This window comes from Melanostigma gelatinosum (assembly GCF_949748355.1).
Source record: "Melanostigma gelatinosum genome assembly, chromosome: 20".
Taxonomy (NCBI): Eukaryota; Metazoa; Chordata; class Actinopteri; order Perciformes; family Zoarcidae; genus Melanostigma; species Melanostigma gelatinosum.
In genome coordinates this window covers 21,479,856-21,494,824 of record NC_136653.1, presented here as the reverse complement: position 1 = coordinate 21,494,824, position 14,969 = coordinate 21,479,856, and the positions used below count along the sequence as shown (strand labels likewise).

The window sequence follows — 14,969 nt, the reverse complement described above, 5'->3', positions numbered from 1 at the left end:
GTGTGCTCGCTTTAACTCAGTGTGCTCACCAGTGCCTCCCTCCTCCTCCCAGCAGGGTGGAGTCTCTCAGCTGGTCTGAGTGGTTTCAGGGTCAGTGGTCGAGGGCTGATCCGGTCCTTCAGAGGAGGTTTCTATTCCTCCTCACTCCTCACTCTCTTTCTGTCGGATCCCTGATGCCTCAACCCTCATGCTCCTCTTCGCCGTGGCTTCCATCTTCTTTCCTTCATTCAAAATAACAGAATAAAGTTCTCTGTTCACTCCGGAGCTCGTCTCTCCTCTTCGTCCACCCTCCTCTTCCTCATCCCTTCTTCCCTTTCTACATTTTGGGTTCGCTGGGTTTCTGACCGTCGAGCATGACAGACAAGCCGGGCACGGCGCTGGGCGGCGGGGACGACGCGGGGAGCATCATGGCGCTGCTGGAGCGCGTGGCGGGCCTCGTGGACAGCGTCCAGACCACGCAGCAGCGCATGGAGGAGCGCCAGCTGGAGCTGGAGACCACGGTGAAGACCATCCAGACGGACGTCGTCAAGCTGACCGGCGACCACGCCAACACCAGCTCCACCGTCGACCGGCTGCTGGAGAAGACGCGCAAAGTCAGCCGCCACATCAAGGACGTCCGGGTGCGCGTGGAGAACCAGAACATCAGGGTGAAGAAGGTGGAGGCCACCCAGGGAGAGCTCCTGGCCAAGAACAAGTTCAGGGTGGTCATCTACCAGGTAAGAGCTGCTTCAGGTACCAGTGGACACGGACCTCTGGGGTTCTGATCAGCTGCCTCTCGGGTAGCGATTGCTGAAGTAAATCTTCTTGTGTCGAGGCAGAAGGATGTTGATTCTCTTCTAGAAACTTAACGCACTGTGAAACCTTCTAATGCTCGTAGGGTTTCTAGTCACAACACAGAAGCTGGTTTACTGATAAAACAGGTCAGAAGACTTGAACCTGGTCTGGAACAGATTCCGTGGAGAACCTACCTGAACCCAACAAGCTTAAATTCATTCTGCAAAAAAAGAAACCTGATCTGAAAGTTAAGCAGCATAAAGACACGAATCTCAAACTAGTACTCTGCCTCCCTGATCGCATTAGACTGATATCAATTGTTCTACTGAGCGACTCACGAAGACCTTTCAACAAACAGCTGCGGTACATTTAGGTTCTGTTGGTCACCATCACTCTGGGGTCTGTAGTGGTGGCCTCAGGGTTGGCATGTTGACAACTAAAGGACTTAAATAACAGAACTCTAATTATAATGAGCAGTTCCTGGTAGACTAAAGGAGGCAAACTGTTCTGTGGGACTAAAAAAGGCCCAAAAAGTGCCAGTTGATGATTGAAGGATTGTCCAGACTCCAGTTTCTAGTCAAGGCAACAAGTTTGTGAAAGACACAAAGGTGCTGCCTCTTGATTGGATGCAGATTTCTAGTAACTTTCAATGACTGAAGGAGATTTTGCAACATGCAAAAGTTCTTCATGTTTCTCGACACAAGAAGGCCTTTGGATGCATCGCCCAAAGGTCCAGAAACATGAAGAACGTTTCAGAAAGATACTCAATGCTGCTGTTAGTCTGTTTCTACGCGCTTAAGATCCAGATTACTGATACTGGCACGTTTAATATATATATTAATGTATATATATATGAAAATATATATACATTAAAACCAAAGAGATCATCAAGATGCTGAAGTCTTGCATGAAGTGACTGTTGTGAGAAGACGCATGTGGCCACTGAGTAAGAGTTCCTTCAACATTAACAAACTATTAGTCAACGAGCATCTCAGTTTGAAATAGCAACACACACACGCACACGCACGCACGCGCACGCACACACACACACACACACACACACACACACACACACACACACACACACACACACACACACACACACACAGCTTGGCTTTACTTCTTTGGCCTTCACAGTCAGCAGCTGCCAGTGCGATGGAGAGCCGGTTATTTTAGCGCTGGATAAACGTCAGTATGCTGAAAGGTTACACCAGCGATGTGAGGCTCACGGAGCGGCTCTTCATTTAGCACGAGCACATTGGTGGATGATTATTTGGCTTTTATGCTTTAAAAAACATCTTCAAGGTGCATCTGAAAACGTTAGAGTGCAGCTCCAGCTTCACTTCTTGAGATAGCCTTATTGTGTTGGGTGAGGAGGTGAAAGATGCCACTGAACTTGAAAATGATGAGATATTGAAGCCTTACAAACTACATGTGTGCTCCTTCACCAAAAGGAGACAATAAAACACTAAATAAGTTCTTGTGCCAGCTGACCTTCCTGTTTGTAACAGATCGAATGTCATTCTCACCAAGTCATCATCAAAGACGCTGAATATAACGACCTACATATCCTAGCATGCTAAGTGCATGCATCTCAACATGATACCATTAGCATGCTAACACAATGACTTCTGATATATGTATATATGCATATCAGCGGCGTTACCGAGCTCGTTGAGGACTACATGGCTCTCTGGGTGTGGTGGGTCACAGTAATGTGGACTCTGTAAGGACCCGGGTCCGGTTGCAGTGAGGTCACAGGTCGATCAGACCTTCAGCTGCGTTGTGCGCACTGGTGCTGTTTGTGTCCATGTAGAGATAACTTTCATATCAGAAGCCGGGAAATCAAGATTTCTTCCTTCTACCCCACGAATAAACTGCGTTAGCATGAGATGCTAGTGGTGTCTGTAGCGTAAGTGACTGTGCCAGCTGAGCGCTGACAGACCAGGTTATTCTGAGTGTGAACCATCTCCTAATATGGGCGTCTGCTCTCTGATTCATAACCGACGAACGTCTAAGTCGTTTTTGTTAGCCGCTAACAGGCTGCGCTCACCGTTTGATTCGTTCTGGCAGATTTGAGTTGGATCTCCGGAGGAGATCCCGTCATCACGTAACTGTGATGTCATGGGATCAGATGGGCTCATGACCTCTGACCCCTGCCTCTCTGACCACTCCTCCCTGCCCGGAGAGGAGAACCTCTCGTGTTCTACTGGGTTCTGTTTAGAGTCCCGATGATCTCGTCATTGAGTGTAATGTCATTTGCGTTGACGTCTGCAGTTTCTTTTGGACAGACGCATATTTTTTGTACTTTTTTTCAAAATGGCGCTCAGTGACCAAACGTTGGTTCTTCATGGTTTAATGAAGACGAATTCAGCACATTAATATCTTCTAGGCATTCGTCTGTTGATCCCGGCCTCTTCCACAGTGAGACTTACAGCTTATCTGATTGGTTCTGTTCGTGTTGCACAGGAACACGTTTTTATGAGAACTTTGTAGTTTCATTCACTGACATCAACAACAAAACCAAAAGTACCTCAAGACTCAATATCAAGAAGTGACAGAAATGTAGAACTGAGTTTAGAAACGTTCCATCACCGGTACCGATGAGAAGGTCGATAGTACGGACCTGGAGTCGGCCCACGGTTAGCCTAGCTGAGCATAAAGACGAGAAACATTCAGCCTACTTTTGTCCAAAGTTCTAAAATACACATCAGTTACAATAAGAGTATTTCTTGGAGAACAACAGCGTGTTGATCGTATCTCCGCCTCTCGTTGGAGAACCAGATAGAAGCAGTGAACACAGGTTCTGGTTCGTTCAGACACAAATGAAACACACGTGTTCATCAGTGAGCTCCAGAGGAGCTGGTGTAGTTATTACGCTGCTCGTTAGCGGACTCTCACTTATTACCGTTCAGCTTTGGAAATGTCAGCCTCTGTGTCGGGTGTCATATAGTGCTTGTGACGCATTTATTCAAAGATCCTAGTGACTCTATTAGCATGCTACAGGCTACTTAGCTAACTAGCATGGATGTTTCGTCAACTTTATGGATGAAATCATCCAGGACTGATCCAACAAAGGTCACATTTCTCAGAAAAATCAGTTTTCTTACATTTTCTCACTTTGCTTCCTAGATCAGATGTTGTCCAAACTGGTGTCTGGGGGCCTTCAGGGGGTCTTGAGGAGGGTGAAGGTGGTCCCAAGTAAATGTGTGGCCATCTGTGGAGCTCACATTTCACTACAAGTGTAGATCAAACAGTAGAAAACAGCCTCTCTGAACTGCTCTAAGACTTAAACTGGGCGAGTTTCTCCTCAAAGGTTTAAGGACCAGAAGCTCTAATCCCGGAGCATCATGACGGGTTGTCGTGTGGCTTTCTGTGTCTTTGCACTGTTGACTCTGCGTTCACGTGTGTTCATGTGGCTGCTGTTGTACTGGTCAGCTCCCAGTATGAATGAGTGGGACGGCCTGTTGCTGAATCAGGGTCGACCTCCTCAAAGTGAATGTGGTCTGCAGGGACGTGGGACAGTTCGCAGCTTCGGCTTGAACATGTTTCTCTCCACTTCATGTTCTTGTAACCGGATCTTTGAGTTGCACACGGATGCGTGACGCTGGCCCGAAGCGGAAAGTGATCCAGCTTTGCCGCTCGCTGATAAGTTTAGCTCCCTGCAGCCGAGCGCTGAGCTGCAGAAACAGGTGCTGCCGTTTATTTGCGGAGGCAGGAAGGAGGCCTGCATGACACACTTCAACCAGAGACATGTTTAAACCTGACATCAACACTTACACTGTCTTCATATGACTAAGAGGAAAAGTGGAATACAGTCTTGTGATCATGATGTTCTCCCGGGTTCACACGGTTCTATGTTCTCCTCCCTCAGGGTGACCAGGAGGTGAAGGCTGTCTCACCGGGCAACGAGCCGGCAGAACCCAGCGGCAGCTCCGGCGCCAGAGCCGAGGTGGAACCGGACAAGTTTGAGCTCCCTCCGGACTCGGATGAAGAGTACATGGTGGTGGAGGAGGCCCGCTCCTCGGCCGGCGGCCGCATGAAGAAGTCGGGGCTGACGCGCATCGAGAGCTTCAAAGCCACCTTCTCCAAGGAGAACATGAGCAAGACCCGCGACAACCTCGGCACCAAGGTCAACAAGTTCGGCGAGCGCATCGTGACGGCCGAGAGGCGCGAGAAGATCCGCCAGTCGGGCGAGAGGCTGAAGCAGTCGGGCGAGAGGCTGAAGGAAACCATCAGCAAGAGCGTCCCGGCCAAGCTGAACCTGAAGAAGGAGAGGACCGTGGCGGAGGGGCAGGAAGGAGCCGAGGGCGCCGCCGAGGGAGCCGCGCCCGTCCCGCCTCCCAAAGGACGCAAGGGCAGCCCCGCCGCCAAGCCGGCCGACGACGAGGGCAAGGCGGACGAGTCCGAGGTGCCGATGTACGACATGAAGCAGCTATCGTAAACCACCGGACAGCGAAGGAAGATCTGGGCCGTTTCCTCTGGACCACTGAGACCACGAAGAGGGAGCGAAGTGAGGTTTGTAAAGGCTGCTGCTACCAAGCGGAGCGGCAGGTCGTGAAGGTCAACCTTGTGTTGAGGGAAGTGAGTCCAATCTGACTGAACATCCAGACAACCAGCGTCCTGAAACCATGGCGGTGACTTCACAGTGTGTTCTGGACTTTTATTATCAAATAGTCTTTCTTTTGTTTTATGTTGAATCAACACTGACTTTGGGAAATGAAGGAACAGACGCGTTCTTCTCCAGATGGAGCGCTCGTCTTCATCGCGGCGCTGCTGTTCACTTGTGTTTGCGTGACGGAGGTGGAAGTGTAACGGGCTGGTGGTTTGTCTGCTTCTGTAAGAGGAGTAATGAGATGAAGAGTTCTGCACTCAGTGAAATGATTAAAGTTAAAAAGGTTAAAAGCTCTGACTTGAATAAAGTGGACGAAACAGAAGCCGTGTCTGCCTTCAATTGTCCAACGTTCAGGAACAAAAAGAAGTGAGCAGCGAATGAACTCAACGTTAATCGACCGTAAACCAACAGGTCGGCTCGACCGCAGAGAGAAATGAGAGAGATTTGTTTTAATTGTGCAAACTTCATATCGGCCACGTTTCATCCGCCTCAACACCAAGAAGAGAATATCTCGGAGACGATAACGACGCGAGCTAACAACCCGCTGGTACCAACAAACAGCTTCACAGGTCAGAGGCTTTATGATTGATGGATGAACATCAATGATCGATTCACAATATAAAGCTGTATTGAATGAAGTGTTCGTGTCACACGTTACACACTTGTAAGAAAAAGAAAAAGAAAACGGATGTTTTTGTTGAAGAAAGTCACTTTTTGCGTAAAGAGAAGAACGAAGGCATCAAACCTCCGACCCGAGAGACGACTTCATGAAGTCTTTAGAATTTACTGCGGAATCGTTGATTGTCAGGTAATTTGCCCGTCTGTCACTTTAAAGTCATTTCATTTGAAATAACAGTTTTAAATGTCAACATGATGTCATCGAGCTGAACATCAAGCAGGTTTCTTGTTTGTTGTTAGCGTGTTAGCATGTTAGCGTGTTAGCGTGACTGCAGTTCGTCACAGCTGTTACATTACAGAGAAAATAAAAGTCCTCTTGAGTCACGTCTGTTTTTAATATTTAGTCTGAGAATCTTTCACACAGACCTGTAAACTCACGATGAGCTTCAGATTCATATTAAGATTCAAATGAAGGAAACTGAAGTTCTGAATATAATAACTGTGTTTATTCTTCTGAATAGTCGGATTGACTTTGGTTGGATCTCTGTTCATGAATCTGAGATTCTTTTACATAAACTTCACTGCTGATTTATTTTGAAGGATTCATCCCTTCATTGTTAAAGTCTTTTACTTCTGAGATAAATCCAGAATGTGACTCAAAGAGATCAAATGAATAAACTCTTCTTCTGGTGAAGATGAGTTTATTGTTTAAGTCTACAAATATAAAAACAGACGTTAAACTAAGTTTGATTCTTTTATTCATCATTTATCAGCAAATTCACCGAACAAACATGTCGTCATCCTCACGAACAGACGAGAGAAACAAACAGCTGAAACCAACAAACAGCTGAAACCAACAAACAGCTGAAACCAACAAACAGCTGAAACCAACAAACAGCTGAAACCAACAAACAGCTGAAACCAACAAACAGCTGAAACTAACAAACAGCTGAAACCAACAAACAGCTGAAACTAACAAACAGCTGAAACCAACAAACAGCTGAAACCAACAAACAGCTGAAACCAACAAACAGCTGAAACCAACAAACAGCTGAAACCAACAAACAGCTGAAACCAACAAACAGCTGAAACCAACAAACAGCTGAAACTAACAAACAGCTGAAACCAACAAACAGCTGAAACCAACAAACAGCTGAAACCAACAAACAGCTGAAACTAACAAACAGCTGAAACCAACAAACAGCTGAAACCAACAAACAGCTGAAACCAACAAACAGCTGAAACTAACAAACAGCTGAAACTAACAAACAGCTGAAACCAACAAACAGCTGAAACTAACAAACAGCTGAAACCAACAAACAGCTGAAATCAACAAACAGCTGAAACCAACAAACAGCTGAAACCAACAAACAGCTGAAACCAACAAACAGCTGAAACCAACAAACAGCTGAAACCAACAAACAGCTGAAACCAACAAACAGCTGAAACCAACAAACAGCTGAAACCAACAGACAGCGTTTCTATCGGCTCACGTTTCTATCGGCGTGAATCACAAAGACGAACGCTTCAGCGTTCTTCATCCAGCGGCCAGAAAAGCGTTTGATCTTCAGCTCACAAACGTTTCACTTATTTTAATCGACGATGTTGTCACGTTTGTTTTGTGTGTTTTTTATTCGGTTCCGTGTGAAAGTATTTATACCGTGTGTGTGTGTGTGTGTGTGTGTGTGTGTGTAGAGGCTTTCACAGTGTTTGTGTTTGGTTATTTCTGGTCAGCGCCCTCTGGTGGACGTCTCCTGATACGTCTGTGAGTTTCTATCTTCTCTCAGCTGCTGACTTGTTGTCAGACATCACAGACGTTTCTCTGTTTGTCTCTCTGGTGTTTTTAAATGTTCATCACAGGAGAGGAACCTGAATAAAAACTCCTTCTCGTGAATCTGTGTCGGTTCAGTAAAGAGGACTTTGTGCAGGTTTAGTTGTTTGATTGATTTTAAAGCTCAGGTGAAAACCACAAAGAGCCAAACACACACGTCAGTGTCACGAAAGAGGAAACGGGGGCGGAGTTAAAAAGAAGAGAAACCTCTCAAACAAACAGAACGCTTCTCTCCATCTTGTTGCTGCAGGAGTTTCTACTGATGTGTGGAAGCAGGTTGGTGCCAAAGTGCCAGATTCATCCTGATATCACAATACGGCACCATCGGAAACAACAATAAGCACCGGCTCTATCGAGACATTCCATTAGCTTAGCATCATTTGTCTTTTGTTTCAGATGCTGAAGCCTCAGATTGAGTTGCTTCCTGTTGATTCGTTTTTAATATAAATGGAATAAAGAGCTGAGAGGGAACTGAACCTATCACAGTGGAGCTTCAGTCGGAGGATCACCTGCAGCCAGTGCTCCTCGGCTGCAGAGAGAAGATGAAGTTCAGGTCGGTCCGACGCGGTTTCTTGTAGACCGGACGCGAGTACAGGCCGACCGCCTACCGTCGGCCATGTTGGCTGAGCTGACGGCGTAGACGTGGACCACGGGGAGCGCAGTGAAGAGCACCTGAGAGGAGACAGCACACGGGTCATTATTTATATATATCACACAGCCACACATTGTTCAACGTTATATTTTACTGTATTATTTACTACAACATTTATTAAGTTAGTATTACTAAAAGCACACACACACACAGTGTAAACCAGCAGTGTGGATCTGTGGTTCTGATCAGGTCCAGTCCTTCGTACCTGTGCTGGTCCCAGATGTGAGCCCCACCCTGCGACAGGTAGCTCCTGCAGGTGGAGAGCATCTGGTTGGTGGTCTTGAGCAGCAGCGAGGTCATCCTCTCTGAGGTGTTGTGGTACTGAGAGACCTGGTGGGTCATCCTGATACTGGTCATCAGACCGGGAGTGTGCTGCAGGATACCGGTCTGTCAGAGGGGAGGAGGGTTCAGGTCTCTTTGGGTTTCGTCCTGTTCTGAGTACTCATGTTTCCTTTACTCTAAGCATGTACAGTATGTGTTCTTTTTTATTTTCTACTTTCTTTTTTGGGAGAAATTTAAAAGCTAAAAATAAAATCTTCATCCTCATCATCCTCATCATGGTCACAAACAGGTTGAAGGTTGCTGGTTGGTTTGAAACCAAAGACTTTACAAAGACATTCAGTGCATTCCCCCAGCGGCCCGAAGAACTTGTCCAGAGTGTAGAGAAACTTCACGTTGTCCTTGGCCTCGTTAGCCATGACAGTGATGTCCCCGTCCTCAATCAATCAATCAATCAATCAGCCAACCAGTCAAGCAATCAATCAGCCAACCAGTCAATCAATCAATCAATCAACCAACCAATCAATCAATCAATCAACCAACCAGTCAATCAATCAATCAACCACTCAGTCAATCAATCAATCAACCAACCACTCAATCAATCAACAAACCAATCAATCAACCAACCACTCAATCAATCAATCAATCAACCAGTCAATCAATCAATCAGCCACTCATCTGCTCGCTCTCCGTCAGCGCCTGCTTGATCTAATTGGTCCACACAGAGGCCACGCCCTCCAGGCACTCCACCAGCTCGCTGTTATTGGCTGAGAACAGACGCACAATCAAAACCATCACATTGATGAGGCTTTTGGTGCAGAGTCATGAAGTGGGTTCACCTCGCGGAACGATCTCCATGTTGACAACTCAGCTGGTACAAAGACGCTAAATTCATGGAACACATTTCTTCTGCATCCCTTCAGACTCCTCAGATGTAAACCAGATGTTAAACTGATCTACAAGCTTCACGCTCAACACGTTACAACATTACAACAACAAATACCAGAGCAGTGAGAACCAAAGGTTTCATATTCCAAAGGTTTATCTAGAACGCATCCAGAGGGTTCTACCAAGAACCCTTTCATATTTCAAGGGTTTATCGAGAACCCATCCAGGAAGTTATACCAAGAACCCTTTCATATGACAAGGGTTTCACCTTGTACCCACACATTGGGTTCGACTGAGAACCCTGTTATATTCAAAGGGTTTCATCTAGAACCCTAAAGGGCCGGGGCTGATGTGGTGCAGCTCAACCCACAACAATCCTGGTTCACAATCACAGTTTTTGGAGTGTGGGTTCTTGTGTGGGCGTCCTGATTTAATTAACATGCACACTTTCAACAAGTCCTTGAAGAACCTTTTCTTGCTGTAGAAGCTGTGCCGAATGGAAACGATCTGGATCACAGCAGGTTTAGAGGAGCAGGTGGAAGATAGCGGTCGTTGACCCTCTTACCTGCGGCCGTGTAGTCTGCAGGGCTGCTCGGCTGCTCGACGGCATCAGGAAGGACGACCTGCTGCAGCTGGAACTTTCTCTCCATGTTGACTCTGGCCGAGCTCAGATTACCGACGAACTGATCCACTGAAGACAGAAAGGACTGGACGTCTGGACAGGAGACGCCCTCCTGAACAGAGCACCACGTCTGGACACAGAGGGAAGGGTCAGCAGTAAAAACAGACTGAAAGGTTGAAGAGCTGCTTCCTTAGTTCTGGGTCTACCCAGGCGGTAACCTCCAGTTCTGAAGAGTGAAGTCAGTGCGTCATGTGTTAAACCTGCATTCTCTCTAGTGTCCACCAGGGGGCGACTCCTCTGGTTGTATAGAAGTCTATAGAAAATGACTCTACTTCTCTCTTGATTTATTCCCTCAGTAAACATTGTAAACATGAGTTTATGTCTCAATCTCTAGTTTCAAGTCTTCTTCAATACAGCATGATGTTCATTTAGTACATTATGGTCCATTTAGAGTCACACAGACCATAAAGCAGGGGATGCTTTAGGGCGGGGCTACAGTGATTGACAGGTCTCTAACAGAACACGTTTGACTTTTCCTAAGTCCTTATGAACTCTCCTTCACATCTTTCCTTTACCTCATGATGTTTTCCATTGAGGTCAAGGAGAAGTGGTTAGGAAAGGACATAGGACGTCACTTTGTGGACTATTCCACCGCAGCCTCAGTGTGGATCAGAAGAATATCAGCCTGATGTCTGCAGGTTAGTGTCAACACAACTTTCACATCATATTAATCTCAGAACAGAAGTAAATAATGGTGTCTGACCTCAGAGTCTCCAGTCTACAGTGTGGACTCTCCAGTCCAGCAGACAGCAGCTTCACTCCTGCTGTCAACAAGAACTTGGAAACAAGTTAGAACCTTAAACATCTATAGTCTGATGATGTCATTCATAATCAACACTTGTTGAAGAGCCACTTCCACTATGACTGGTCTCAGCTGACATCTTGTGCTAGTAATTACAACAGAGACTTGTGTTCTGAAAGCCTGCTCAGTGGAGGCGTTTGGGCCTGTGTGAGGCTGCTGCTCATTACTCTGAGCTCTGCTTTAATCTCACCACAGCAGCTGTGTGGTTGTCTCTGTAGCAGCCTCATCAGCTTCTGATGTCATGAAGATCACCACAGTTCACAACTTCACCGTTATTCAGCTTTGCATTCAAGTCCTGTACTTTATACTGCACTACATCTCAGAGGTACATATTGTACTTTATACTGCACTACATCTCAGAGGTACATATTGTATTTATACTGTACTACATCTCAGAGGTACATATTGTACTTTATACTGCACTACATCTCAAAGGTACATATTGTACTTTTTACTGCACTACAACTTAGAGGTACATATTGTACTTTATACTGCACTACATCTCAGAGGTACATATTGTACTTTATACTGCACTACATCTCAGAGGTACATATTGTACTTTATACTGTACTACATCTCAGAGGTACATATTGTACTTTATACTGTACTACATCTCAGAGGTACATATTGTACTTTATACTGCACTACATCTCAGAGGTACATATTGTACTTTATACTGCACTACATCTCAGAGGTACATATTGTACTTTATACTGTACTACATCTCAGAGGTACATATTGTACTTTATACTGCACTACATCTCAAAGGTACATATTGTACTTTTTACTGCACTACAACTTAGAGGTACATATTGTACTTTATACTGTACTACATCTCAGAGGTACATATTGTACTTTATACTGCACTACATCTCAGAGGTACATATTGTACTTTATACTGTACTACATCTCAGAGGTACATATTGTACTTTATACTGCACTACATCTCAAAGGTACATATTGTACTTTTTACTGCACTACAACTTAGAGGTACAAAAAAATAAAAATAGAAATATTAAATAGTGCAATCAAAACTTTTTTCTGTCTTTATCGTCAATCTTCCTCTTCTTTTCTCCATTTTATCTTCCAATCTTTCTCTCCCTCCTCGTCTTCTCTCCTGACGTCATCATTTCCTGTAATTGTCAGGTGCAGCCACCAGGAGGAGCTGCAGGACAAACTGTTTAACAGCCTGACTGAGCGACCTGATAAACATTTATACGACCATAACCATGGAAGGACTTTGTAGTTGTTTAGCCTCTTTATGTGGTTGTTTTGTGTCGTTTTGTGGTTGTCTATTTTCTCTAAGTTGTATCTTGAAGTTGTTTTTTGTCTATTTGTAGACGTTTTGTGTCACTTTGTAGTCTTTTTGAATCTCTTTTGAGTCATTGTTTCTTCTATTTGTTGTTGTTTTGTGTCTCTTTATATTTTTGTGTTTCTTTGTCTCTTTGCATCTTTTGTAGGTGAAGCTCAGGGGCCCCCTGACACTTTAAGGGCCCCTGAGCCTGTACCAGGTCGGCATGTACAGTAATCCATCCATGCCAATAATTGAATATAAGACTACATATAAGAAGACTCTGACGTTATGCACTAATGCATTCAGCTGGTGTTTCAAGGGCAGATGTGTGTGTGTGTGTGTGTGTGTGTGTGTGCGTGTGTGTGTGTCTGTGTGTGTGTGTGTGTGTGCGTGTGTGTGTACTCCAATGAATAATTCCACATCTTGGCTTCTTCTTTCCTACAAAACCTCAAATGGAAAATCTTGGAGATATTTGCAAAGCCAGCAACTTTTTGAATATGTGTTTGAGTCAATTAACGTGCCGTTGAGATAAGTAGCCGCCCCTAACGAGCGCCCTCAGATAATTGGCTGCGGCTAACGAGGAGGCTGTGATTAGCGGCCGTCTGTAACTCAGATGAGTGGATAATGTTAACGAGAATACTGATCTGTGATCGACTGCCAAAGCGCTGCAGAGACCGGCCGCACGCCAGATGGGTTAATTGGCAATTACAGGGACAAAAAAAGTGCTTTGCTCCGAGTGTTGTATTGAATATTCAGAGAGGCTGCTGGTCGTTTCTAGAAAGCCGACTGAGGTTCTGTCTCTACTTTCACGTTGCTTCTGTCACCCAAACAGAGACAGACTTTCTCTCCGTCTTCTGGCTTCAACCTTAATCTTTCCCTCTGTTCCTTTTACATAAAACGTACCGAATGCAGCAGCCGAATATATATCAGACAGAGCTTATTTTCTGCTGCCAGTGTAGACTCACAACATGGTGGAATTAGCAGGCTAAACAACTGACGGCTGGGTACTCAGCTAGCTTTGCTAACTGCACCATGCTTTTGTGCAACACTGGTTACAGAAAATGATCCAAACAAAGTTGTTACTTACCCGTTGATAGCGATGTTCTTTATTACGCCGTGACTAGAGTGTGAATGAAGCATCTAAGTTATTTATACTCATTTAGTGGCTGACTAGTTAGCTAGCTTGCTAATTATATCATTCTTTCATGGCAACTTCACACTGATTACAGGAAATGAGCTAACTAGCCAGCTCTAGAGATGGAGAAGCTAGCTAGCTAACTAGCTCTAGAGATGGAGAAGCTAGCTAGCTAACTAGCCAGCTCTAGAGATGGAGAAGCTAGCTAGCTAACTAGCTCTAGAGATGGAGAAGCTAGCTAGCTAACTAGCTCTAGAGATGGAGAAGCTAGCGAGCGAACTAGCCAGCTCTAGAGATGGAGAAGCTAGCTAGCTAACTAGCCAGCTCTAGAGATGGAGAAGCTAGCTAGCTAACTAGCTCTAGAGATGGAGAAGCTAGCTAGCGAACTAGCCAGCTCTAGAGATGGAGAAGCTAGCTAGCTAACTAGCCAGCTCTAGAGATGGAGAAGCTAGCTAGCTAACTAGCCAGCTCTAGAGATGGAGAAGCGAGTTAGCTCGGTAATGGTCGGCTAATATTCTGTTGGTTAAAGTTAAGTTTCTAAAGTAACACATGCTGAACACATCGAGAGAAACTCGTATTTTCTTGAACCATTCTACAAAAAACAAGCCATATATATATAAATATATATAGATATATACTGTGTATATATCTACGGATGTTTGTTCTTTTAGTTCCACTGCTGCTCGGACTGAGAAGAACAACTGAAGATCAATCCTGGAAACTCGGTCTGTGATTTATAGACTGTGAACTCTGTCACCTTGTTTTCTTTTGTTCTTTTGGATTAATGCAATCTTCACGCTGACAGAAGGCAGTGAGGCCAAACAGAAAGAGACGAGACAAGAATACAGAAACAACGAGAGACCAGCTGGTGAAGAGTGTCGAGCATTTAGCAGAGAAGAGGTGGAGGAGACCAAAAGCAGAGGTAAAAGAGACGGAATATTGGACTTTTGGCCACAAATTAGTCGCTGCGGAATAATGAAACTTCACCAGCTGATTCCTGACGTTAAGAAAGACATGTTTGTATTACAAGTTTTTATGAAAATGTTATGGTTAAAAATTTAAATGAGGTATTGTCTAGTAAAAAATGTAAACATAAAATTGGATAACGCTAGGTCCAAAATTCTTGATTTATGTTGTTGACATATTCGAGTCAAATGTTTACTGAGTTTAGGATGTATCTTTGTATCACTTTATAAATCAGAAAATACTGTCAACAGACATTAAAATAAATCTATTTCCTCCATGTTTTTATGAACAAAATGTTGCATGAATCAGACTATGAATGATGTATTCATAGTAACAACTAGTAATAGATATCACCATGAAAGTTCATTACTCACATTAAGACGATTATATTTTGTGTTACAAGTTTACTGAAATGTTTAAAAGGGGAGTGGGG

General features: G+C 44.7%; 2 protein-coding genes across 2 annotated transcripts in view; both read left to right on the top strand.

Annotated features, from left to right (window-relative positions):
- Window positions 1-65: 65 nt before the first annotated feature.
- LOC306793831 (caveolae-associated protein 4a-like) lies at window positions 66-6,391 on the top strand. The gene is made up of 2 exons (XM_079291612.1): window positions 66-716; window positions 4,649-6,391. Exons 1-2 carry the CDS (start codon window positions 354-356, stop codon window positions 5,216-5,218), a joined length of 933 nt encoding a protein of 310 aa, XP_079147738.1. The 5' UTR covers window positions 66-353; the 3' UTR covers window positions 5,219-6,391.
- Window positions 6,392-13,943: 7,552 nt separating this feature from the next.
- Window positions 13,944-14,969, top strand: part of dipk1c (divergent protein kinase domain 1C) — a 38,298-nt gene continuing 37,272 nt past the window's right edge. Inside the window, exon 1 of the mRNA XM_079291609.1 lies at window positions 13,944-14,492. The gene's annotated coding sequence lies outside the window, so the exon portion shown is untranslated. The remainder of the gene's footprint in view (window positions 14,493-14,969) is intronic.